The sequence below is a fragment of the Mauremys mutica genome, chromosome 4 (genome assembly GCF_020497125.1).
Source record: "Mauremys mutica isolate MM-2020 ecotype Southern chromosome 4, ASM2049712v1, whole genome shotgun sequence".
Classification (NCBI taxonomy): Eukaryota; Metazoa; Chordata; order Testudines; family Geoemydidae; genus Mauremys; species Mauremys mutica.
Window position 1 is genome coordinate 133,471,093 of NC_059075.1, and position 27,330 is coordinate 133,498,422.

A 27,330-nucleotide genomic window follows, 5' to 3' on the forward strand; every position below is an offset into this window, starting at 1 on the left:
AGAAAAGGATATTAAAAAAAAAAACTTTAATTAGTTTTATTTAAACTCACTATTTACATCTAACTCTAGCTTGTGCCCCAAGAAGTGCTGGCCTGCCCACGTGGAGTACTCTACCCTCCCCACAGCAGCTGAGTCTGGAAATGAACTTGGCTGTTGAGTCAAAAGGGAGGGGGGTAAGGAGAAAGGGAGAAGTGCTGTCACATCCAGGCTAACATGGATCCTGCCGCCCTCAGCTTGTACTGGTGATAATCTCTGATTTCCAGCATCAAGAAGTGATCATCGTCCAAAACACCGAGACCAGGACAGCCTGGGGTTGCTTTGATGGGGCTTTATTGCTTCTGTGCATATGCTGCTTCCGTGCCACTTGTGTATGTGTTTCCAGGGTGTGTGTGGATGTCAGACCATCTGTGTTCATCCCTGGAGCACCTAGTGTGTGAGAGAGCAGGAACTGCCTCTCCAAAATGATCGCTGACTCCCGGTGGTGCCATGATGCTACGGTCTCTGCAGTTCCATGCGGGGTGTAGCGGATCATCTTGCCTTGGAATTCCAACTCTTGGCCATAAAGGAACACAAGAGCTTCCGCCCTGCTCCAGACCCAGGGGACGTCAGTGTCCCTGGAAAACGAGCAGGATAGTCCTGGATGGCAGCAGAGCGACTGCCCGGGATCCAGGAAAGCTCTGAAGCCTCCAGCCAAGTTTCTGAAAGATATCGCAGTAAGCGATAGGAGAGCCCTTTAAACAGGGTCACTCTGGCAGCCCAGAGAGCTCCTGTATCTGCTCTCGCTGCCTGCCTAACACACAAGCTGGATGCACGTAACAGTTATCAGGGACCCCCTTCTGCATTCACGGGTTGTACCACGCATTACAGCTTGTCTTCTGTGCAGCAGCCGGGGGGGGGCTGTTTCAGATCCTGAAACCCCCAACCGAACACGAGGGGCCATTTGATTGCCATCCCTGCTCCACTCAAGCCTCCCTGTCCACGGGTTGCACAGTGCCTCAGCACCCGTTCTCAGACACGGCCGCATTGAGCGTTACAGACTCCTGCTGAATTGCTGCTGTTGCTATGCTGATGGCTTCCTCCAGGCTCTGCTGCTCTTCCAGCTACAAGAGGAGACACATGAACGAATAGTATCAGTCTCCCAAACGCACAGACTGAGTTAATCTGTATTTTACCAGGACAGCCCAGGGGCAGAGATGCAAAAGGGCTGGGTGAGGTAGAAGAGAAGGAGTGAGGAACATGGGTGCAGAGGACAGAGGAATACCAAGTGTTGAGGCAAAGCCGAGGGGAAGGAATACGGGTGCTGGGAAAGGACAGACATATATAGGTGAGAGGAATACAATCGGTGGGCAATGGGTGCAGAGTAGGAGGAACACAGAAAAAGGGGGTGCAGTGGGGCGTAATGGAGCGCTGTGTGCTCAGGAGACTGCTGAGAGTGAGGCAGGCACTATCAATACCTCGAAAGGGGGAAGATCATGGGTGATGGGGAAAGGCAGATAACAAATAACAATAGATGTTACTGAACCATTACAAGGAAAGTTACCAGGACAAGGCAGGTGGGAGCTGAGTACACAGGTGGACACAGAAAACAGCTAGGAGTTAAAAGGAAAGAACACTGGGGAGAGGGACACAGAGGCTGTCATGAAATCCAGGTGCTGAAGCAAGCACCTTGAGCAGGTCTGAAATAGATGTAAGTGGGGAAGGGAATCTGAGCAGAGTGACTGCACAGGAGCAAAGCTCAGCCCTGGACAGGGTGTCACATGGTACCTGCACTGCAATATGAGTGCCGCAGGCAGTTGCGAGCAATGCCACTTGCTGGTGATGGAGGGATGCGATGGCTGACCCTTCAGACATCACTGCCCCAGTGGTGACTATCGTAACCTGGAAAACAGACAACCAAATAAAGTACATGCCCAAAAGGCCTCTTCACGCCCAGAACAGTCCTGAGTGAGTAAGCAGAAAGAAGCCCGTACCGGCTGCGTCTCAGTCCCATCCGCACTGACCATGGTGACGGTGTGCGTGCCAGAAGCCGCAAGGTCTTCCTGTGGCATTGTGATGGTGCCACTCTGCGTTACCATGCTGATGGCACTGCCCAGTGCCTGTAAGTCCTCGTGGGACAGACTGACCTGTGATGAGAAAACAAATGGTCAGCCATTGAAGGGTTAACAGAGCACAGCTTGCACCCAGGTGGGCTTCCAAGGGGGCTGTCCTTCTGGACAAAGAGACACTGTGGGGGTACCAGCTGCCTTTCTGCCTGCCCCTCTTCTGTATTCCACTTTGCTTTTCTCCAGTGCTTCGCATGCAAGACCTTAAGCAATTCCTGAGCTTGGCAGCACAACTCCCATGAAGAAGGGAAGGACCATGACTCCATGTTACAGAAGCATGACCCAATGCATAGAAAGGTGAAGTGACTTGCCCAAGGTGACATATAGTCAGTGGCAGAATCGGAACTAGAACCCAAGAGTCCTTCTCCCAGTCCCGAGCTCTCATCATCTGACCTCATCTCCTTCCCATTTTAAGCATCTTCTGCCGTGCTTATGAGGGGCAGTTAGTTAATTTTCTGTGGCAGCCTCGTAAGCAAATTGAGGAGCTATTCTCAGCAGCTACTTCCTGAGCCCTGTGCTGCAGAAACAGACTTCCACATTTAGCCCCCAAGCCCTGCTGCAGAAGGCTGTGTATGATCAGTGAGGGGGACATGGCCAGTGGTTACAGCAGGGATCGGCAACCTTTCAGCAGTGGTATGCCGGGTCTTCATGTATACACTCTAATTTAAGGTTTCGTGTGCCGGTAATACATTTTAACGTTTTTTGGAAGGTCTCTCTATAAGTCTATAATATATAACCAAACTACTGTTATATGTAAAGTAAACAAGGTTTTCAAAATGATTCAGAAGCTTTATTTAAAATTAAATTAAAATGCAGATCTTATTAGCTTAGTGTGATCCTTGCCCTTGCTTTTCCTTGCTGAGTTTTCCCATGTCTGGTGGCACGCATTTGGATACTTTAAGCTGCACACAGGCTTCTGAGTTATAAGTTGATAACCGGCTGGCAGGAGATCAGTGGCTGGAACCCCAGATCAGCAGCTGAGGTGAGTGGAGCTAGTGGCGGGTAGGGTTGAGCAGGGCCGAAAGCCTAGACCCTGTCTGGCAGGGCGCCTGCGCTGGAAGCAAGGTGAGTGGGGCTGCAGTGGGGACCCCGGCTGGTAAGGGGCCAGCAGCCGGAACCCCAGAGTGGCAGAGGGCTGAGCAAGTCAGCCCGCCCAGCTCTGGGGTTTCAGGAGTGGGCTGAGCGTCTCTGCCAGCCTCCCTCTGGGGTTTCAGCCGCCGGCTCCTGCCAGCCGGGGTCTCAGCCCACTGCCAGCCTGGGGTTCCTTCACCCAGGCCAGCAGCGGGTGCTGAGTGGGACCGGCGGCAGGAACCTGGCTGGCAAGGGGCCCGCAGTGGGAACCCCAGAGCGGCAGCGCGCTGAGCGGCTCAGCCCACCCCACATGCCATCAAAAATCGGCTTGCAGGCCACCTTTGGCACGTGCCGTAGGTTGCCGACCCCTGGGTTACAGGGATGTAATTTAAATAGCAAGCAAAATACAATCCAAATCCAACTAACGCCAACAGAGACTGAAAGCTGCTACCACCAGATGAACGCTCAGTGGACAATGGCAAATGTGTTTGGTGAGCCTCAGGCAGCTCCCACAGGACAAATAAAGCACCTTCTTAGCGGCACTCTCAGCAGAGGTCAAGGAAACTAAAACCTCCTTTGCCCTCCATGCCAAAACTGATGCATAAGGACAGGGACGCGTGGAGGAAGCTTCAACTGGTTCTGCCCAGGCTGCACCAGACTGATGGTTACAGCCCGCTGCTCTCCAGCATCTTTCAGCAGCATGGCACTCAGACAAAAATGAGCCCAAAGTCAAAGCTAAGATGAAGCCCAGCCCACATTGCACACCCCAACGCGAGTGACCGACCGTGTCTACCTAACAGTAAAGGAAAGGACCCGACAGCTGTCCAGGAGGATGGAGAATATGTGGCTGTTAGAGGCAGTGACCAGCTCTGTTAGCTGCACCCCGAATTCTCCCTGGTCTCTGTACCTGCTGTGTTCCATCCTGAGATATAAGTGAAACCTGGGTAGGTATGCCATCCTCCTCCTCCTCCTCCGAAAGGAAAGCAATCTGCTGGCGCTTCAGCGGGGGGCCCTGTTCTGCAGCTGCGGCAGCTGGGCAAAAGAGAAAGGAAGCGCCAGTGAGAAGGGCAGCATCTGGATGTGGCACTCTCTCTATGACCCTGGGATCTGCCTGCTCTCTGACCGGACAGGACAGCACAACAGATAAGAGCATGGGATCGTAATGACAATGGCACAAGGTGGGTCTGGAAGGTGGGGCTCAGTCTGAGTGGCTGCGGGCCTAGGATGGGGGCTCCTTCCCGCAGAGCTGGAGGGGAGGGGCTGGAGGCCCAGGCTGGGGGGGCTCAGTCTCTCCCTTTGCTGCATTGTCTAATCCGAGCCCTGCCTGGGCTGCAGGAGGACGTGGCACGCACCTTCCAGCTGCTGCTGCTCGTAGAGAGCCTGCTCACTCTCCTCCGTGGCCTCCAGCTCTCCGTGGGCGCTGCGCTTGTGCATGGCCAGCGTGGAGGTCTGGCGGTAGGTCTTCCCGCAGTTGTTGCAGGTGTAGGGTTTGCAGTGGGTGTGGACCACGTGGTGTTTGTACAGACTGGAGTACTCAGTGAAGCGTTTCCCGCAGCCCGGCACAGTGCACATGTATGGCTTCTCGCCTAGGACAGGGAGAGAGGCGGTCACGCAACAGGGTGGGGCCCCAACAGCACTAGGCAAGCTGTCAACGTTGGAGCTGACACAAGCATTACATTCAGCCTCACCCTGCCAAGGGGTGGCGTAGGGATTCACCCCCTTTCATATGGGAAACCAAGGCACAGAGAAGCCAGAGGATTTGGCCAAGGTCACCCCGTGAGTCAATGGCAGAGCCAAGAACAGACTCCATTAGTTCTGCCTCCCAGTCCTAGGCTCTGTGAAGCATTTTCCAGGCAGATCTCCCTCCACTCTGCACAGCCTGGTGTGTCTCTCTCATAGACACACCGATCTGTAGAGCCTTTGCTACCTTTATGGAGCATTTTATTTGTCTATTTTACAGGGGAGCAGTGGGCTATAGAACCTCAGCCCCGCTGCAGTTAACAACTAGAGTTTAAAAAGGTAAGGGTGATCAGCTACCATGCTTCCGGGCATAAACTGACAGAAGGTCAGTGTCAGGAAGGGAGCATTTCGCCTGCAGTACAACCATGCAGGTCCATCACAGAGGGTTGTTTTGCCTTCATCTGATCACCACAGCGGGAAGCAGGATACTGGAGTTGATGGAACGATAAACTGGCCCAATAAGGCGAGTCCTATGACCTTCACTGCCTTACCTACCTTCAAAATCTGGAAAGGGAAAATTTGGCCAGGTGATAGAAATCTATGGAACTGGACAGCCAGGTACAGGCAATGTTGTCACTTGGCTATGGATTCAGTTGTCTTTCCTACAGGGGGAATTATACCCTCTCCCCCAGTTTACCTGTGTGAATTCTCATGTGGTTCTTGTAGTTGGTGGCGCTCGTGAAGCCTCTCCCGCAGCTGGGCTCGGGGCACATGTACGGCCGCTCCCCTGTGTGTGTCCGGATGTGGACCTTACGGATGTTGGAGGTGGTGAACGAGCGGCCACAGCCTTCAAATGGGCATTTGAAGGGACGCTCACCTTCATCAACAAAAAGAAGAAAGGCAGGGTATGGTGTCAGACTGACCTTCGCTTCCCATAACGCCCCAAAGTTTGAAACAGAGATCAATCACATCCCCGCCACCATGTCTGTTACACAAAAGAGTCCCTCAATTCCAAGGCCTTAGGGCATTCAGAGAATCTAGGCTGCACTGTGCACAAGAATAAGAAGAAAGGATGGGCTGCATGCAAGGCATACACAATTGCTTCATGCTTTTGACATGTCTTCTTCATATTCCCCCCAACCCGATGCTTGACAATGTCTATGCCCCAAAAAGCTCTTTCTACTAGGTGAGTTTAGTGCTAAGAAGACAGCACAGTTGGGGACTCCTTCTTAGCACAGAAGGGAAGCAAAGTCTCCATGGCCAATTCAGTTCTCCCTGACAAGGCTGCCAATTGCAGACATGTTCTATAGGAAACAAGCTAATACTCCAAGTGCCTTCCACTGTTTTTTGTTATCATACATCAGACCGCAAAGCTGAGGTTCATGGTGCTTTTGTCTCTCTCAGTTTGGCACCAATGCAGCAGTACAGGGAAGGATCTAAGGATACAGAAGTTTCATCCACATGAAAGCATACAGCAACGCAAATCAGAACTGACTCGCTGTTTGGTAGTGTCACATGGTTCACACTGCTTGTGTCTTCTTTCCATGACCTGTGTCTGTCCCGTCTGTTTAGACAGTGGTTTTCAACCTGAGGTCTGCAGCCTATGTCTAAAATTTCCAAAGGGGTCCTGGCCTCCATTTAAAATTTTTTGCAAATGCAAATGAAAAAAGGTTGAAAACCACTAGCTTAGACAGTATTGTCTCATTGTTTCCTTTTATGCCCATCTGTCTATATCCACTTGCTGTCTCTCGTCTTGTACTTAGATTGTAAGCTCTCCGGGGCAGGGACCGTCTTTCTGTTTGTACAGCACCTAGCACAATGGGGTCTTGGTCCAGGACGGGAGCTTCTGGAGACTATCATAACACACCTAATGAACAATAATCAAGATGGACACGTGCTTCCTTGTCATCAAGACCTTCAGATCTGGGAGGACTGAGCTCAGACCACTTACTATGTGGCAGTGCAGCCCACCTGTGTGTGTGCGGATGTGTTTCTGCAGGTCCCCTGAGGTTTTGAAGGCTTTGCTGCACATGTCCTCGGGGCACTTGTATGGCTTCTCACCAGTGTGCGTTCTCACGTGGCTCTTCAGCCCATACCCTGCAAGGGAAGAGGTCACAGGAAATTTGTGTTGCCATCTGCTGCACGTAGAATGGGAATATATGGACAACGTCTCACTCCATGGATCGTCCAAACTCTGTCCTGTGTCCTGGAAGGTCAAGGGATGGAACACCTGGACTGCCTGGAAACACAGGTTCAAATCCCAGCAGGGGTCATTTAGTCCTTCACCCTTCCAAGTTAGATAAACTGAGTTCCAAGCAGTTTACAATGGGGAGGAAGGGGAGAGAAAGAGTTTCTTAGGAATGAGGCCTTAAAAACTGAGCTTCCTCGGAACAACAGAACTGGTAGCCTCAGGAGTGAGATTCATGTGCAGAGGACAGAGTTTTTTGGCACATGATCTACAACCATTACCTGTAGCAAATGCTTTCCCACAGCTCGGGAAGTCACACCTGTACGGCCGATCACCCGTGTGAGCTCGCTCGTGCACCTGGAGAAGGAGAAGGGACAGAACGTGAAGCCAAGACTAGATGAGGTAGCAGCATGTGGAGATCTGGGGGAAGGAGCACACTTGGGACTCTCCAGCTGCTTTGCCACCTACATTCCAACCCACCCATCCTCACATCAGTTAGACATGGGGTTCTTGTTCACCTCCTGTGCTAAGCTGCCATGTAGCAGCTGTGTGCTGTTAGGCCTGGTCTAGGCTAGGATTAGCGAAGACATTTTAAACCCCTAGGTAACAGAATAAATTGGGTTTTAAGATACATTAGCCAACTGGGGTGAATCCTAGGCTTCCTGCTAGGGTTCACTTCAACCAACTAATTCGTGGTAAAAATACAACTCGCAAGCTAACACGTTTTTACAATACACTTTTGACCCTACGTTGTTTGCAGTATTGTTGTAGCCATGTTGGTCCCAGCATATGAGAGAGACAAGGTAGGTGAGGTAATTTCATTTCAAGTGACTGCCTCCAACATGCATTACCCCTTCTTAACAATCAGACCAAGCTTGTATTTAGCTCAAACACTCTGCTTCCTTGCCCAGGCCTGAAGAGCTCTGTGTTGCTCAAAAGCTTGTACATCCCACCAAGAGAAGTTGGTCCAATAAAAGATATTTTATCCTAGTCCAGATAAGACCTTATACAGTTGCTGTGTTCTACTTCAAGCTACACGCTGGATAGTGGGACAAGTGTTTCTAATACTTAGATAGATCTAGATCTCTCTCATTGCTGCAGAGGACACACTGACTGCCATCAGCTCTGCCTTGAAAACACTGCAGTTCAGCAGCCAAAGATACAAGAGTCAACTGTCAGGATGAAGTCCCCCTTCCTCTAAACCCCTCAAGGTTCCTTATCTCTTCTCACGTGCATATTCTCAAGACACCAGCCTTCCTCCAGGTGACAAGCCCCATCCCTCTGGCTCTTCACAGTTGGATGCACCTCACAAAATAGCCATAGAAAGTCACTGCAGAGTGCCATGCTCCAGGGATCCTGGCCTTTTCCCTCATGGAGCCAAGTCTGAGTCTCTCAATCCCCTGCATGGGAGCACAATGAGCTGCTATTATAGCAAGGGGTGGTCCTCTGGCTGGAGCTTTTGGTGTCAGTGCATCAGCTGGCTTACCTTTAAATGGTGGGCGGTGGTGTAGAGGCGGCCGCAACCTTTGTAACCACAACGGAAGGCTCTGTCACCAACCTGCTGCCCCTTCCCGCTGCTACGCATCTCCTCTTCTCGCAGATCCTGCCAAGAAACACAGCGAGGCTAAACCTAAAGAACCACCACAAGAGACCTTGCAAGGCCAACTCAAATCTATCCCTGCACCCTGTACAGTGATCCCACTGGAAAATACGTCTCAGGTGCATACAGATGTACAGTGGCACATACAGAGGGCCGTCAAGGGGAGCAGGAGTCACGATTTCTGGGCTCCATTTCCCAGCTCACTGGATGATCTTCAGCAGGTCACTTCACTGCTCTGTGCCTCAGTTTACTCCTATGTAAAATATGGCTCACAATATTTACCAGCCTTACACCGGAGTTTGCAAAGCACTTTGAAAATCTCTGATGAAAGGTGCTACAGGAGAGCTAAGGATTACTCAGATGATTATCTACCATATCTCAAACTGAAAAAGAATGTCAGGTTTATAATCCTAATTTTAAGCCTTGAAAAATTCTACTGGCCTCTTTGCCCATCGTAAGCCATTCACTGACAAGGGGAATTAATATCTTTAGCTCTCCCAGCGCCCTCATTGCCCAGGGTGGACAAGTAGATTTTGTGCCTGGGCTAGGATGAAACTGCATTTTTAGGATGAAACTGCAAGTCGGCAAGATGTATGATCCACAACATTCATATGTTGAAAAAGTCCAGAAGAAAACAGCTCTATAAGTAGATGATATCAACAAAAATAGCCATACTAGAAAAAAGATTAGTCATGTAACTGGTGAAGTCAACAAGGCACACTTATGGCTCCCTCTCCAACCCACACCTGAGAAGTGGTGGGCTGACAAGTTAGCCTGAGCTGATTCAAAGGAACATCTCACTGACAAGTACAAACCTGGGAAGGGGCATTGTTAGAAACCTCATTCTTCAAGTGGCTGCTGCTATTCACTCTCTCTTCCTCCTCAGAGACCTGCAAGCAGAGAGACCGTAGCATTTGCTCATGCCCGTTTGCAGAGCACAGAACGGGTGAGCCATAACAAAGCAATGAGACAGTCACACCAGCAGAGTGCACCCAGGCTGCTATTTTTTAGACACCACAGCTGCCGTTACTGGTGATGGAATATCTTGGCACAGTCTGCAGTAGGGGAGCCAATCTTTGCCTACCTGAAGGCTTCCTTGGTAAATTGCTGGGAGCCTGAAGACCATTCCCAAAAATAAAATGGAGTTGACTGCAGCTGTTCACATCTTTAATATAAAGGTGGACTGTATGAAGACTACCGGTCCCTTCACTCAATGCTCCATATTAAGGCCACACAAATTAAGATGGAGCACTGCATGCTGGGACTGGTAATCTCCACAACCACTTGGATCAAGCAGACACATTTGGGACTTAGCAATGTTACGGGTCTCATGGCCATATTAAAGATCTTGGTGTGCTACGTTGGTCATATCAACCAACAATCCCTTTATGAAGAGAAACATGCATCATTGATTACTTCTATTGGCAAACATTAAGAGTGTGTATTGCTCAATCACCTGATGTAATTAAAGCAGGAAAGTCTATAGTTTGTGGAAGGGAAAGAGAAAAATTAACAGTGAACTTAAATGCCCGCTTATGAGTGCGGGATTCTACCACCGAAACAAAGGCTGGGACTTGGAGAGCCTGTGAGCTGCTTTAAGTTGCTGGTGAAATTTGCAGCTCATCAGGAATATAAAGCAGGTTCATAGGTCCTAGAAACATATTCTTGCAGTATCTTATACTTCTATAACACTTTCCATCCAGAAGAATCACATATGCTTTATAACTATACATTTCATCTGCCACTATAATGCAGCCATTTCTAGTGTGGAGGATGGCATTTGTTTAACAGCACACAGCAACACTTCACAACATTTTCAGCCAAGAAGTGAAGAAGGATATTGTATCCAATTGAAACTATAAAGGGAATTTAGATAAGACAGAATGAAATTACATACAAGTGGCCAGGGGAAAAGAACAAAAGCAATGAAACAAAATCCAAGTTGTATAGAGATCACTGCATTTCATTGCTCCTTCCGCAGCTGCATTTCTTTTCTTTATCTTTATGCTTCCGCATCCTCAGGTCCATAAATAGAAAACTGGTGGACTCTCTCTCTTGGTCTTGTGCTAGTCCGTTAAGGCTTCTAAGCGTCATATTGATCGATTTGGCTTCTCTCTCTATTGTTCTGTGTAATGTTTCTCTAAGTCCATCTTTTTCTTACCAGATGCGATGCTTTAGGTTGGGGTTTGCTCTACTTAGAATTTCTGATGTTCTAAGAAACTCTTCCCAATGGAATCTGATTTTGGAATCAATTTCATATCACTTTCTGTTGTAGATTTCCATGACCCAACTCCATAAAGAACGACAGATATGATGCCAGTGTTAAAAATTCATACTATGTCAGTGCCTATCATGATACTTTTCCAAATCTTTATCCAAAGTTTCTGAAAGTTGTTTGCTGCTTTTGATATTTGTTGCTTGAAATCTAGCATGTCACCATCACTGCACAACTCACGCCCTAGACAGATAAAATGACTGACTTTTTCCAGTGTTTCTTCGTCTACTCTAAAGGTTATTTTTAGGAAATTGATAGCAATATATTTCCCCCCCCCCTTGTTGATGAACAAACCAACTTGTTTCACTGTCTGCCAAAAGCTGGGTCTTTTTTTCCATTTAACAATGTGTTGAGCTAAGCAAGACAGTGTCAAAAGCAAAAATGAGATCATCTAATTGTGCTTTATCATTTGTCCATAAAATTCCTCAGTTGCCTTCTGCAGTCACTTTCTTCATGATACCATGACCAGTGCAAACAATAGTGAGGACATAACACACCCTTGCCTTACTCCAGTTGTCACTGCAAACTGTTGGCTGATGGTGTCACCATCTCTGACTGCACATTTGGCTTTATCACATAGAGCTTTGATTATTCTAATTCTTGTTGGTGATACTCCATAATATATTAAAGACGGTTTCTGTGTCCGTTGTCAAAAATCTTCTTGAAATCAACATTTGTTAATCACAAGAGGTGCTTGCCATTCTATCTGAGAACAATACGGTCTGCACATAACAACAACGGACTAAAACCTGCTTGTTCCTCTCTGAATTGAAGGTCCATTTGTTCTTGGCAAGTTCCAGGACAATCTTGCACATGATTTTCCCAGCCACTGAAAGCAATGTGATCCCTCTCCAGTTATGGCAGTATGTAAGGTCATCCTTCTTTGGCAATATTACAATGAGCCTCTCTCTCTTCCGTAGGTTGGGTCCTTTTTTTCATTCCATCTTCTATTAAAAAACACAAGGAGATCCTGGAGGACTGTTTCATCATTTGCTTTAAGCATCTTTCCAGTAATGTCATCTTCTCCAGCTGCTTTCCCATTTTTGAGTTTACCGATGGCTTTTCTAACCTTTTCCATTGTATAGACACTACATCAATAACAAGCTTTAGTGGTAGGTCTTCAGTCTATTTAAAACAGCCAGAAATTGTTCTGCCTAACTTTTTCTTTGTTATTCGGTGTTAAAGAGTCTTTCCGTCTGCATTTTTAATGGGGTTTCCAATACTGCTCAAGTTCCTGGTTAGTTGTTTGATTTATTGTCTTATATGAGGCTGAAATCTTCAGACTCTCGACATTTTCTATCAATTTGCCCTTTTATTTCTTCTTAGCACTCCTTTTTACCCTCCGTCTAGTGCTCTGTAGTCTTCTTGCCACTTGCTTGTCTATTCACATCTCATCAGGGCTGGCTTTAGGCACCAGCAAAACAAGCAGGTGCTTGGGGTAGGAGATTTACATGGGCCACCCTTTATATTTATTTATTTATTTAAAGTTTTATTTGTTTAAAAGGAAGACAGTGATATTGCATTGGCAAATTCCCCATAGAAAGAAAGAGTGGAACAAAAGAATAATAAAGGCACCTCAACTTTTCCTCATTTATGTAGGACAGTCTTATAATATGCATCCAGATATCATCCAATCACACAAGCTGAAAATTGTTCCACTTTACTGCAGTTCTGTAACCGTATGGGAACCAATCCTGTCTGTGTTCTGTGCACATCCAAAATTCCTGCTGAATGACCCGCCCTGGGAGCGAGTTACCAGTGACCCAGGGCTGGGGCAGCAGGAGGGTGCGGGGAGGGCACTGGTTGGGGGGGGAAAGAGGGGAGCCCAGCACTGGACCAGCAGGGGAGTGCGGGGGGGAGCCCAGGGCTGGGGTGGGGGGCAGCCAAAATTTTTTTTTGCTTGAGGCAGCAAAAAACCTAGAGCTGGCCCTGCATCTCACGCTTTGTACTTCTCTTTTCCACTGCTGCCCAAGTAGCATTATGAATACATCCTTCCTCTTCATCTTTCCTTATTAGAGCTCTTTGCACTTTCTAGATAGCACACACTGATGTTTTCACAGAGTATCAGTCTGAGTTTTCTTCAGTTCACGCCATCAGAACACTGAACCTGCTCTTCAGTTCAAGCTAAAAGGCATTTTTTGTGTTTGGGTCTTCTTTTAACTCGCACCATCCTCTTTACCTTGATCTTCAATTTAGCGATACAAAGGTTATGATCACTGCTCACATCTGCTCCCCTGCACACATGTCCATCTGTCAATAAGCTGCAAAACATTCTTGTCATGCAGAGGTGATCTATCTGGTTTCTGTAGTACCATCTGGGGAGTTTCAGGCCACTTTATGAATTTCTTTATGAGGAAATATTGTTCCACCTACCACCAGGTTGTTCACACTGCAAATTTCTACTAATCATTCACCATTTTGGATCATGTCCAAATCCCCGCCACACTTGCCTATAACTTTCATAGAATATCAGGGTGGGAAGGGACCTCAGGAGGTCATCTAGTCCAACCCCCTGCTCAAAGCAGGACCAATCCCCAGTCAGATCTTTACCCCAGTTCCCTAAACGGCCCCCTCAAGGATTGAACTCACAACCTTGGGTTTAGCAGGCCAATGCTCAAACCACTGAGCTATCCCATCATTGTCTGACCCTCATTGCTACTTCCACCCTTTGCATCAAAATCACCCAGTTGCTATGATTTTATGTTTTGGGACCTTGGTTAACACATCCTGTAACAGATCATAAAAAGCAGCTTTTTCCTAATCTGGCTTTTCATTGGTCGGTGCTGCATTTGCAGCCCCAATTGTATGTAAATAGCTCAACACACAATGGAAACCCAGGAGCAGCATCACACCTATAGCTAGGTACCTCCCTGCATGTGTCACCTAACAGAGAGGGTGGGGAACGGTATTCCACAATACTAATGGGAGCCTTTAAATGTTCATTAACAGTATTATGGGACCATTAAACACCCATCTTAATATCAGTAGCTACATTCCCACAAGAGTACTGTGCAATTTCTCTTCTAAAAGTCCACACTTTCACTGAGAAGCTGGTATACAGAAGTGACGGGCAGTTGTGGCTATTTAACCTCCTGTCCTGATCTGGTCTGGGAATCAGCTCCTCCCCGCCCGCCAATCAGCCATGATGCCAGACTATAAAAGGAGTGCTGCATCCTTACCTTGCTGGCATACTGCTTGAGAGCATTAATGGTATCAGCATCAAAGGCATCATCTTCCTCTTCCCCAGCCAATTCCTCCAGCCCTGTTTCTGCCTGCACGGCCAGGATGGTGCTGCCAGCTGGCATGACAACAGGACGATGTATGTAGGCAGTGGAGCCATCCTCCAGTTGGACCTCTTCCAGGGCATTGCCATCATAACCCTCTGGAGGGGACCACAAAAATCAAACGCTGTAGTCAAGCCTATGAGTACTTATTAGCAATTGCTATGCACCTATTGGCACAGGAAAACGTAATCCTGACATTCTCTAACCTTTGAGAGCTTGACTTTCCAAATTTAATGCTCTTTTAACTTAATGTTTGTGTGTGTAATTATTCTGTACAGGAGAAGCAAGCACTCTTAAAAAGGCACATTATTACCCTATCAGTACCCATTATCAGTCTGCTGCTATGAATATTTAGTCATTCACAATAGTAAGAATGATCTTTTTTATTTCATGTACCAATGATTCCCTGTGTTGTAAGCTCTGCTAGAAGGTAAGCGTCTTGAGCCAGTTCTTCGCTCTTCTCTTTCTGTTGGGCCATAACCCACATCAGAGCTAGAGATGATGACAGGAGCCAACAACCTCAATTTATAAAAAAGATGCAGAGTTAGCAGGGAAAGTTTTAAGAATCCTTGGTTGAAGGTTAATCCAAATGAACCTGATAGATTTTTATTAGTAGCAACATGGGCCAGAATGTGGCTTTCACGTTGTGTTTCTGTTGATGGTATGGTCTAGGGTGACCAGATGTCCTGATTTTACAGGGACCGTCCTGATATTTGGGGCCTTTTCTTATATAGTTGCCAATTACCCCCCACGCCCATCCCGATTTTTCACACTTGCTATCTGGTCACCCTAGTACGGTCACATCTGGATTTCCTACACTTTACATCACCCGAGCTATATTCTTAGCCCTGGTCTACACTACGAATTTAGGTCGAATTTAGCGGCATTAGATCGGCACTCATCCACACAACAAAGCCATTTTTGTCAACTTAAAGAGCTCTTAAAATCGATTTCTGTACTCCTCCCCAATGAGAGGATTAGCACTGAAATCGACCTGGCTGGGTTGAATTTGAGGTAGTGTGGATGCGATTCGACGGTATTGGCCTCTAGGAGCTATCCCAGAGTGCTCCACTGTGACGGCGCTGGACAGCGCTCTCAACTCAGATGCACTGGCCAGGTAGACAGGAAAAGTCCTGCAAACTTTTGAATTTCCTGTTTGGCCAGCATGGCGAGCTCAGAGGTAACTGTGCAGATCTCATCAGCAGAGGTGACCATGAAGTCCCAGAATTGCAAAAGAGCTCCAGCATGGACCAAACGGGAGGTACTGGATTTGACTGCTGTATGGGGAGAGGAATCCGTGCTATCAGAACTCCGTTCCAAAAGACGAAATGCCCAAATATTTGAAAAAATCTCCAGACCACCACTGCAGCCCATGTAACCAACCGCCCGCCTCCCCAAGTGCCATAGCCTCCTCACCCAGATGCCCAAGAAAGCAGTGGGGGAGGCCTCCGGGCATCCAACCACTCCACCCCAGAGGACTGCCCAAGCAACAGAAAGCTGGTATTCAATAAGTTTTGAAGTGCAGTGTGGCCTTGTCCTTCCCTCCTCTATCACCACATTCCACCTGGTGCTTCCCTCCTCCCCCATCCCTCCCAGGCTACCTTGGCAGTTATCCCCCCATTTGTGTGACAAATTAATAAAGAATGCATGAATTTGAAACAACAACGACTTTATTGCCTCTGCAAGCGGTGATCAAAGGGGGGAGAGGAGGGCGGTTGGCTTACAGGGAAATAGAGTGAACCAAGGGGGTGGGTTTTCATCAAGGAGAAACAAACAGAACTTTCACACAGTCATGAAACTGGTTTTCAAAGCTTCTCTGATGCGCAGCGTGCCCTGCTGCACTCTTCTAACCGCCCTGGTGTCTGGCTGTGTGTAATCAGCGGCCAAGCTATTTGCCTCAACCTCTCACCCCACCATAAACGTCTCCCCCTTACTCTCACAGATATAGTGGAGCACACAGCAAGCAGTAATAACGATGGGAATATTGGTTTCGCACAGGTCTAATCAAGTCAGTAAACTGCGCCAGCGAGCTTTTAAACATCCAAATGCACATTCTACCACCATTCTGCACTCTCTCAGTCTACAGTTGAACTGCTCCTTACTACTGTCCAGGCTTCATGAGCCATGGGAGCAAGGGGTAGGCTGGGGTAGGTGCGACCGTGTGGTGCTGCCAGCTGGGAGAGCAGCCTGAGGCAGAAGCCTCCAGCTTGCATGATATTCCAGGCAGGACTGAATCTCCATGAGACGAAACTTATAGAAGAGAATGACCTGGAGTCACTCCCATTTATGTCCAGGCGCTCCTGACCGACCTCACTGAGGTCTGCCAGGAGCACCCATGTCTACCGAGGTCGGCCAGGAGCACCCAGGAGACGACGACGATGGCTAGCAGTCGTACTGCACTGTCTGCTGCCACGAAGGCAAGGAGCTGCTGCTGTGTAGCAGTGCAATACCGCGTCTGCCAGCAGCACCCAGGAGACGTATGGTAATGGTGAGCTGAGCAGGTTCCATGTTTGCCGTGGTATGTCATCAGCACAGGTAACCCAGGAAAAAAGGCGAGAAACGATTGTTTGCCGTTGCTTTCACGGAGGGAGGGCGGCCTGATGACATGTACCCCAAACGAGCCGCGACAATGTTTTTGCCTTATCAGGCATTGGGAGCTAAACCCAGAATTCCAATGGGCGGCAGAGACTGTGGGAACTGGGATAACTACCCACAGTACAACGCTCCAAAAGTTGACACTAGCCTCTGTACTGTGGACGCACTCCGCCGACTTAATGTGCCTAGTGGGGACACACACAATCGAATGTATAAAATCGATTTCTAAAAAATCGACTTCTATAAAATCGACCTAATTTCTTAGTGTAGACATACCCTTAGAAACCTGCAACATTTTGTTTAATCCATTAGATGCTTGACCCTGGGAAAGGATGGAAAAATTAATAATTACCTTTAGGTGTGTTGTGTATATAAGCCATGCTGCCATCTTCCAACACCACTTGCTGCCCATCTTCAAAAGCTATAGACTCTGTAAATCAACGCAACCCATAGATAACAGAGTGAGGAATTTCATGTCTGGATCTCAGAGTCAATTTGCTCAATTCCCCATATAGCAGAGCCCATATAAGGCTCAGTTAAAAAATGTCCTGCTTATTTTTATAACCTGCCATGGACTTGCCTGAGCTGCCCACTACTTTACTGGCTTTTCTACAGCACTCATCACTGCAGGAAATGAGCTTCTCAATCATTAGTTAATTTATTCTCCCAAAATCCCTGTGAGATGGGGAAATGAAACTATCCCCATTTTACGGATGGGGAACTGAGGCACACAACGATTAACTGACTTGCCTAAGGTCATACAACAAGTTTTAGGTCAGATAATAGAGCCCCAGTATCCTGAGTCCCACTCCAGTCATAAAGGGAATTAGAGACAGAGGATGGGTTTATTTATTTAGCAGCTAACTTCTCTCTGTTACTTTACAACACCTTATCACGGTTGGTGCAAGGTTCTTATGCTCTGTAGCTCCTATCATGTGAAACAAATTCCCTTCCCCTCTCAGCTGTGTTAACACCATCCCATTTCAAATCCGAGAGGAAAACATATCTATTGATGACCCAAGCTATGGGGTTTCTATCACTTTTCTTGGGAGACTATTTCAGAGTCTAATATAGCTAATAGTTTACAAAGAGTTCATGTCTGACTTCACAGATAAACGTATAGTGCCCTAATGTTGTTTTTAAACCACATGGACACAGAGGCTGTGACAAAGTAGCAATGTTCTTAATGCTTTCTCTGAATACTGTGTGTGTGCCTCAGTTTCCCCTATGCATTTCTTAAGTATCTAGGTGGTGGGATAAGGGTGTGTGATTGTTCCAGAGCCCTAGAGGGCCGTCTGCACAGAGAATGACTGACACCTTGTCTCCTGGCAACTAATGGCTTGGGCCCCCTCCCCTGCAAGGTGCCTACTGAAGGTGTTGGAGAACAAAGAGACCAAAGGGCAGAGGAGGGGCTGGAGGGAGTCTCAGTTTGGAGCTGGCTAGGGAGATGGGGGAAGGCCCAGAACCTGGGTCTGGGCTCTCCATCCCCCAAGATGGACCTGACTGAGGGGTCCTGTTTTCTGTACCTACAAGCTCTGTTTTAGACTGTGTTCCTTTTGTCTAATAAACCTTCTGTTTTACTGGCTGGCTGAGAGTCACGGTGAATTGCAGGAAGTGGAGGGTTGCAGGGCCCTGACTCCCCCACAGTCTGTGACAGAGGCTATGTATAAAGACACACAGTGAACTGAACTTATCAGATTTGTGATCAGACAGATACACACTGTGATAGAGAGCACAGGCCAACACTATTTTAACCTGCATCTGTTTACATTAACTGCAAATTTGGCCTCAGATGAGTTTACTGCACATTTCACAGGAAGTCACATATTACTGAAAAAACATCTATACTGTATTTTCATTCAGCACTAAAACAATAGGTAGGGGGAATAAATCACAAACAGATAGACTCCTTGAGGCTAGAAATTTAGAGGTGGGATCTAATTGTCAAGGAGGTCAGCCTTGAGTCACACCAGTAACATCCCAAAGTAGGGATACATTCCAAATGTCACCTGAGTTCAACTCATCCTCACCTTTCTGGACTGTCACTTGATGGATGTAAGCTGTTGTCCCATCCTCAAGCTCAATCACTTGCCCTTCAAGCAACTTCTCTCCTGCAACAGTGTGAAAAGAAAAACATCACAGCTGACTGCAGGACTGATAAACCTGCCAGCACACAGGACTGTTCCCCTTTGTTCCTAACCCTTTGCTATTTCCCCTAAAGGGAAAGAATCTCATGGGATCACAGTCACCAAATGAGGCCATTATTTTATCAACCCCTCTTTGCATTCAGAACCATAGTAATGGGTACACTTATGAATACCATAGAGAAGTTTAAACCTCCCTTTCCTATGTTGTCTGAATGGAGGAAACAGTCTAAGGCAATCTCAACCATCACTTACTTACAGGGTACAGGATTCTTTTGCCAGCTCTCTTTGCCATGTCAACAAAGAGAAGTAAAGGGAACAAAAATGCTCTAGCAAATACAACTAGGGCTTAAACCAGCAACCGATAGGGCCTCTTAATGGCGTAAATGAGGGACTGAATGCTTATTTTTCTTCACTTGGTCAAGGACCAATTCTTGTAAACCTTTACAGGTCCTGAAGCACTAATTGCGTCTACCTTTGGCAGGTTGTGAGAAATGGAATCTTACAATCGTATAATTAGGATTACCATCTTGCTTCTGAAATACATTTCCAGTTGTGACATTTTAGTAACCTATGGAAGCCCATGCTACTTTCAGAGGGTGTAAAGCATTTGGGTCTAGAGCCCTAGGGGATCTCAAGCTACGGACTGCTAACCTGTGTATTTCTAAGTTATGTCACAGGTGTCTAGAGTATATGGATAAACACCCCCTTTTTAGCATTTATATAAATCTAAGAAAGAAAGAAACTTGGTGAATCCAAGTGGAAAAGAAAGCAAGATGGTAATCAGAAGAACATGACTTGCCAGGTTTACCAGAACTATAAGCATGTATTGTATGCCATAGGATGAGACACATCCATGCGATGGAACATTCCTCTCTCACAATTTTGGTTTGTGAATTGTGAGATTTCTGACCTTAAAGCTTTCCTTACTCCCTCTGTATAGCAAGTCTAAAGAGCAAATGCCAGATCTCTGATCAATGTAATTTTCAATCCCTGCTTCAATACTCCTACAACTCATTTCTATGTTTTCAGATAGGAGAAATGAAACTACATCAATGACCTTGACTCAGCGCAAAGCTACCAGACAGCAGAATGGTCAGGGCCCCCTTGACTTTCTAAAATGTAGCTCAGGGCCCCCAGATGCACACCTGGATGCCTGGGGTATTTATACAGATAACATGGAGCTATTAAATGCTCTTAATCTTCCATCAGAGCTGGGGCAACTCCTTAGAAAAGTTGCTATTAGTATTAGTTGGCATTAGTAGGGGAAAGTAGGTAGGGCCCAAAAGCAGGGCCCAGTCAGGATTGTACAGCTCCTAGCACATGGGCACTCCAAACACAGATGTAGACACAGTCCCTATGAAAATCACTCAGAACACTGCAGTACCACAATAGTAAGAGATAGTGTTTGGAACTATTACTCTAGCATTTAAAAAAAACCCAGGGAGGTGGGGATTGTATCTGGTTTGAACCTTAAATCAATCAATAATTTCTGACTATTGCCAGGCTCCAGTATATGACCAGGGAGAGAAAATGCCACAAGAACTAATCCTATCTGCATTTAAGAAGGTTCATTGTAAACAGAACTATAAAAGTATGACATACCCAGTAGGAGTCCATTATATATTCAGACCAAGAAATATATGCCTGCCGTTAAGTAATACTTCTTATTTGTTTACTTCTTTATTAATAGGGTTTTTAGATTATAGATTTGATCAAAACAGACATCAATTTGGTCAACAAGTGTGTAGGTAGGACATGTTAAAATACAGAATGAGGTTTTCCAGGCAGCATATTAAAACTGGAAATAATGAAGGAAAATCAGAAATGGAGGACTATGTGAACTGGGGCTGCCTTCTCCTACTGATCAAAGGATCACTAAGGAAATTTTTCTCTATAAGGAAATGTTATGCTCTGCCAGAAGTCATTCCCCAGGAATGTAGAAATGCTGGGTGGTATATTAATTCTTTCAAATAAACTGCTCTCATTCAAATGAGTAGGGAAATTATGCAATCATAGAAATGTAGGGCTGGAAGTGACCCCGGAAGTCATCTAGTCCAGCCCCCTGCGCTGAGGCAGGACCAAGTAAACCTAAACCACCCCTGACAGACTTTGTCCAATCTGTTCTTTAAAACATAGTGACGGGGATTCCACTACCTCCCTTGGAAGCCTGTCAGAGGACGTGAGCAATATTGAAAATAATCGTACTTTGGATTCATTCAGCTCTTCTCATGTGAGGATTTCAATTAGTTAAGCTTCAGAACATGCCAGTGGGTGAGGTATTATCATCCCCATTTTACAGATGGGAGAACTGAGGGACAGAAAGATAGGAAACTTGCTTGGGGTCACACAGCAGATCAGTGGACTAGAATCCAGGAGTCCTGAGACAGAGTGCCTGATCTAACTAAAAAACACAGTTATTCATAGCTTTAGAGAAGATAAGGTTTTCTGCAATAATCATTGCGGTGCCTGGGTGTACATCTGGGGCAGCACCTTTACCTCTGGGCCAAAGGTCTGATTCAAACCCAATGCTGACATTGCAGAGCAGCAGGTATGATGTATATTATAAAGAGATGCCATGTCTCATCAGAGAGTTAAGCGGAGGTCTCTTGTACCCATCTTTTGTGGCTCTTTGGGAAAAGACACACATCCTGCAGCTATTTCTGAAAAAAGTGTGGATAATCCTAATGTCCTGGCCAACAAGGTACATTAATAAAATAGGTTCTAATGCTGCAAATCAAACTGAATGAACACACCACTTACCTCCCTGCACTCTCTTGCTACAGTTGAGCAGCGCCTGGGTGCTCCTGCTAACAGTCTAGCAATGAATGCCTGGGGCTGGGTGTCCCAGGTGGAGAACTCTGTGCTCTGGTTCCCACTACCTACCCCTGGGTCGGATACAGTTCACACCTGCTGATGTTCAGGGTCCAGCACAAGGCCTATCTATTCCCTCAGGCTTTTGCCCAAGATGGAGAGATTGTGGGACACACAAAGCATTTAATGGATGGGTTTGACTATGAATTTGACTATGGGGTTGGACTAGATGACCTCCTGAGGTCCCTTCCAACCCTGATATTCTATGATCCAATACTGCATGGAGTGTGTATTTTGTGTAAGTTCCTAGAGAATGCATGAGGGCAGCATTTTATAACTCCCAAACTAAAATAATAGATGTTGCATTTCGTGTCAGCTTTACTTCACTAACCAACACTTAACGCATTACTCATTTCAGTGAGAAAAGTGTTAGCATAAACCAAATTCTATGCTCCTTAGTCAGACAAAACACCTAGCTTGGCTCCAACAGGAGTCAGGAGTTGCAGCCTATAACTAACCTGCAGAGATAAAGCCAATCACTGTATTCTGAACCTATCCTCTGTTTATGTTTCAGTAGCTCTCTTAGCTCCTATGTGTTATTTTCCAGATCAGCAGTATGTTTCCTCTTTGATACGAGTCAGTGAACCTAACAGACGACCACAAGCTCCTTGCCCAAGTCAATGAGGGAAATAGCAAGTATTATGTGTATGATGTCAACAGGTGTGATTTTCTGTAGTGTCACTCAACATATCAGAGAGGTCAGGCTCAGTAGTCCAAAGGGTCTCTTACCTTTGATGGCCTGCTGAATGTATGCCGTTGTCCCATCAGTAAGGGTCACTGCCTGCAGGCCCAAACTCTCCATAGTGTCCTGATGACTGCTCCTCAGACATGAATTTCACTTTAATCAGCACACACTTGGAGAGTGTTGGAAGCAGGAGCTTTTTGGAACAGGCAAGTAGTTTTCTTCTTTGTTATAAATCTTAGATAAAAAGAACATTTCAAACTATATTTTCCCCCAAAACACACTCGCACTTGCACATAAAAATGGCTGGATGTCAAACTACGGTTTGGGGAAAAGTTATTATTGGATAATGTGCATAATCCTTCCTGTGTCTGTCATGTGAATTGCTAACATGTGGGTCAAAGTCCAGTTCTGTCGACAAAAATGGGGAGAATAAAGCTCAGCTGTCAAGTGAGTTGGCAGATTATTTTCTCTCTACAGGTACACTGTAAACAGTTCATTTTAAAATCTAGAACTAGTGCACCCACATGAGGAAGGAACTACTGCAGAAATGTGCTTTCAATTCATAGCCTACCTTATTCCAGAAGAACTTTCTTGCATAGACAAGCCCTTATAGAAGCAAAAAGTCTGTGCAGTTGCTGACTTATCTTCTGAGATCATCTTCAAAAGGGCCAAATAACATCAAGTGATGTGGTAGTTTTTGCGATATGGGCAAAATACCAACTAGGAAATGGTCTGAAACCCACCTAATCCCATACGAAGGCCATCAAATAGCCTTCAAATGCTAACAATTTTGGGTCACTAACAACTTGGCCTGGATATGAACCAGTGACCTAGAGGAGAAAGTCTTCCATATCCCAGGATCAGTTCCCTAAGCTGTCCAGTCCCCTGCAATGACATTTTTAGGAGACATTCTACATTCCATCAATAAATTATTTAAAATCATAGATTTATGGGATTTTTTTTTTAAAAGTTATTTCTGGGGCAGCCTGGCAGTTTATGCTCTTTATTACCATGAGAGGGACTGATCATATGTCTTAGGGTTTTCTATGGCATCTCACTGTAGGATCTAAGTATGTCCTATGTAAATCAAACCTTGATGTCCAGATCAGCAACAATGGGAGGGGCAGCATGCTCTGTATTGGCACTGTGCATCACTGTGTTGCAGTTTCCAAAAGCCAAATGTGGCATTAGCCAAGATAGCAGCTGTGATAATGGGTGGCAGAGGAAACTTGCGGGAAGTCCAATTAGAAATGACTTAAAATTTAGCACATAGGTTTAAAACTTTGGCATTTTACCTGTGAATTATCAGATCTCTGGGGGCAAAACACTAACTCTACTTGAGAATGTAACTTTTGTTGAAAGAATAATACAATAATAATAATTAATACTAATACTACAATAATACCACCACTTTCCTCTTATCTGTAGCTTTTTATAATACATAGATCTCAAAGGTTTACAAATGAGGTCAATATCATTATCCCCAAGGGAAACTGAAAATGATTTGCCCAGAGTTTCCCAGCAGGTCAGGAATAGAACCCAGGTCTCCTGATTCACAATTCAGTGCTATATCCAGTAGGCCACAGTCTCTCTCTAATAGAAACTTATGTTTATACAACATCTTTTCTATCACTTCCGTAAGCTTTTAGGGGCAGGGATTGTCTCTGCTTATGCTTGTACAGCCCTAACTGCAGTGGACCCCTGAACAGGATTGGAACCTGTGGGTGCTATCAAATTAAATAATCCTTTCTTACCACTATAAAGCACATTAATAATGTACAGACACCCCCAACATTATTTCATCCACCCCCAAAGTGCAACAACCTCTGTGCTGGAGCAGAGCAACTGTTTGATAGTGCAGAACACTACATGACTGTTCAGAAAGACAGTGAAGAATACTACACACAGCTGATACGAGGAAATCTCAGAAGGCAGAATGTAATTGCTTGAACACCCCCGAACTGAGTCAAGTGCCATTAGACTTTTAATGATCAAAAGCAGTCAGGATCTCAGTTTTATGTGTCATCCAACCCCCAACCACCCCACTTCATGTCCTCTCTCTCCGGCATCTACGTGTGCATGACAGAGTGAAAAGGGATACCGGGAGAGAGCCGTTAATGGGGATTTCCAACTATGTTGAAAGAAGATGGCCTTTAAATTTGAGTTAGTTTATCATCTAGACAGACCTTTCAAGCACAGGAAGGCCATGATGCATTTAACAGTGTGCCAACCATTCATGGGTAATCCTATGGTTGACTATTTTAGCAGCTGGTTGTGGTTAACGTGACCATCCTTGTCACTGTGTCAACTTGTGTTTGACGATGTGTTTGTTAACATGTGTTCTAGTAAAAACAAGCCCTTGATGAACAAGGACAAAAACAACATTTAAGGGGTCTAAAGTCAGTTAAGAAGAAGTTTAATTCAATAGTTGGGGGAATTCAAATTGAGGATTCAGAATGGGCTATTATGTGGCGGAGTTGGAGTTAAGGGGATTAGCAACAAGGTTATAGGGAGTTAGAGGATGTTGAAGGGGATCAGAAGGGCAAACAGTGTGTGAATGGACTAGGAATTGGATCATGGCAGGGGTAAGGTGTGGGAGTGTTGAGGATGTCTGGGAATGTTAGAAAGATGGACTGGTGAGACAGGGAGTTTGGGTGTTATTAAAGATAGGGATGGTGTTGAGGGGATTAAGGATAAGGCAACAGGATTCTGGGATTTAGGGATATTAAGGGAATTAAGAATCAGGGTGCAAGGAAATGGGATACTAGAGAGGATCGGAAATGGAAATGACAGAATTTGGGGCACAAGAGGGTGTTAAGAATTGGCAGTAATGGGATGTTGAGGGAGCTAGGAATTTGGGATGACAGAGGAATTGGGTACAGGGGCTGAGACTTCCAGAAGGAAATGTTGGGGTCTGGTTACTGAAAGGATTAGGGTGGGCTAAGGGAAAAAAAGGAGGACCAGGGCCGGGGTAGCAGGGGACTGTGTGTGTGTGGGGGGGTGTTGGCAGGGGGCCGTGGGGAGGACAGCGCCTGGGGCAGGGGTTAGCGGTGGGCCGGGGGGTGACAGGGCCCAGGGGGCTCAGCGGGGGTGGGGCCGCTGGAAGGACAGGGCCTGGGGGTGTTAGTAGGGGGCCATGGGTGTGACATGGCTGTGGGGTTTAGCAGGGGGTTGTGGGGGTGGCAGGGCCCGGGAGGGTTAGCGGGGGGCCGTGGGAGTGACAGGGCCCGGGGGACGCAGGGCCTGGGAGGGTAGCGGGGAGCCACTGGGGGGCCGGCAGGGGACCATTGGGAGGACAGGGCCCAGGGGGGTTAGCGGAGGGCCGTTGGGACGACAGGGCCTGGGGAGGATAGGACAGGGCCCGGGGGGGGTGTTAGCGGGGGGTGGCAGGGCCCGGGGGGAGGTAGTGGGGGGCCAGGGGATAGCGTGGGGCCGGGAGGATAGCATGGGGCCAGGGGGTGATACAGGGCCAGGGGGGTCTAGCGGGGGGCGATCGGGCCAGGGGGAGGTAGCGGGGGGCAGTGGGGGTGACATGGCTGGGAGGGGGTTAGCGGGGGGCCGTGGGGGCTAGCGGGGGGCCGTGGGGGTGACATGGTCGGGGGGTGTTACAGGGCCCGGGGGGGACTAGCGGGGGGCAGTGGGGGTGACATGGCCAGGAGGGGGCTAGCGGGGGGCCGTGGGGGCTAGCGGGGGGCCGTGGGGGGTGACATGGCCGGGGGGGTGTTACAGGGCCCGGGGGGGTCTAGCGGGGGGACGATAGGGCCGTGGGGGGTTAGCGTGGGACCGTGGGGGTGACAGGGCCGTGGGGGGTTAGCGGGGGGCCGGGGGAGTGTTACAGGGCCCGGGGGGTCTAGCGGGGGGGCAATAGGGCCGAGGGGGTTAGCGGGGGGCAGTGGGGGTGACAGGGCCGGGAGGGGGTTAGCGGGGGCCGTTGGGAGGACAGGGCCTGGGGAGGATAGGACAGGGCCCGGGGGGGGGTGTTAGCGGGGGGTGGCAGGGCCCGGGGGGAGGTAGTGGGGGGCCAAGGGATAGCGTGGGGCCGGGAGGTAATACAGGGCCAGGGGGATCTAGCGGGGGGGCGATAGGGCCGGGGGGGGTTAGCGGGGGGCAGTGGGGGTGACATGGCCAGGAGGGGGTTAGCGGGGGGCTGTGGGGGGTGATATGGCCGGGGGGGTGTTACAGGGCCCGGGGGGGACTAGCGGGGGGGCGATAGGGCCGTGGGGGGTGACAGGGCCGTGGGTGGTTAGCGGGGGGCCGTGGGGGTGACAGGACAGTGGGGGGTGGGGCCGCTGGGAGGACAGGGCCCGGGGATGTACCGGGGGAGGCGGGTAAGGTGCCGGGAAATGGGGTCTCCATACCACAGGACCGAGCCCAGGCGGGGGGCGCAGCCGCCTAGTCCCGGCTCCCCCACCCCGTCGGGCCGCCCCCACTATAGGCACCCACCTGAGGATGCCCGAGCGGGCCGAGTCCGCCGCCTGACCGCCATGCACCGGGCCCAGCTCCTAGAGCCCCGCCCCGCAACCTGCATGGCCCAGCCTCTGCCCTCGGGCTCCAACCACTCGCCGCCGCCCATCCAGGTTCCGGGGCCCGCTAACTCCTCCCCCGGAACAGGAACGGCGAGAGCGCCTTCGGAACGCACGCAACTGTGCCACCAATGCGCATGTACGAAAATCAAGAGCATGCGCGCTAACAGCCGTGAGGCCTCTGCCCTCAGTCTTTGCCAGGGAAGCTAATAGTGTCTTGGGGGTGCCACTCAGTGTGAAGCAGGGGTGGGGACGGCTGCAGGCCTCTGATTCCAGTGAGGGGGCCCAGGACTGTCAATGACCCTCAAG

General features: G+C 47.9%; 1 protein-coding gene across 3 annotated transcripts; it reads right to left on the reverse strand.

The window, feature by feature from the left end:
* Positions 1-9: 9 nt before the first annotated feature.
* On the reverse strand, positions 10-27,098 carry ZNF76 (zinc finger protein 76). 3 transcript variants are annotated; one of them, XM_045013335.1, is made up of 15 exons: positions 26,942-27,097; positions 22,543-22,732; positions 18,826-18,906; positions 17,148-17,225; positions 14,096-14,298; positions 9,457-9,531; positions 8,528-8,644; positions 7,323-7,398; positions 6,825-6,950; positions 5,551-5,730; positions 4,526-4,759; positions 4,081-4,196; positions 1,971-2,123; positions 1,765-1,878; positions 10-1,100 (listed from the first exon to the last, which is right to left on the reverse strand). In XM_045013335.1, the coding sequence occupies exons 2-15, from the start codon at positions 22,613-22,615 to the stop codon at positions 996-998; spliced, it is 1,731 nt and encodes a 576-aa protein (XP_044869270.1). In that variant the 5' UTR covers positions 22,616-22,732; positions 26,942-27,097; the 3' UTR covers positions 10-995. The 3 variants fall into 3 exon arrangements, with proteins under 3 accessions (XP_044869270.1, XP_044869269.1, XP_044869271.1); XM_045013334.1 differs by having other exon boundaries at positions 4,081-4,205; XM_045013336.1 differs by lacking the exon at positions 6,825-6,950 and having other exon boundaries at positions 4,081-4,205; positions 26,942-27,098.
* Between the last annotated feature and the right edge of the window lie 232 nt (positions 27,099-27,330).

Bases quoted from the DNA above. Each gene is read 5' to 3' on its own strand.
- ZNF76 (XM_045013334.1), bottom strand. From the start codon at position 22,615: ATGGAGAGTTTGGGCCTGCAGGCAGTGACCCTTACTGATGGGACAACG. The intron at 4,760-5,550 runs GTAAACTGGGGG...TCCCTGTCCTAG, and splicing joins CCACATGAGAATTCACACAG to GCGAGAAGCCATACATGTGC. The intron at 2,124-4,080 runs GTACAGAGACCA...TTCTCATCACAG, and splicing joins CTCAGGATGGAACACAGCAG to GTCAGTCTGTCCCACGAGGA.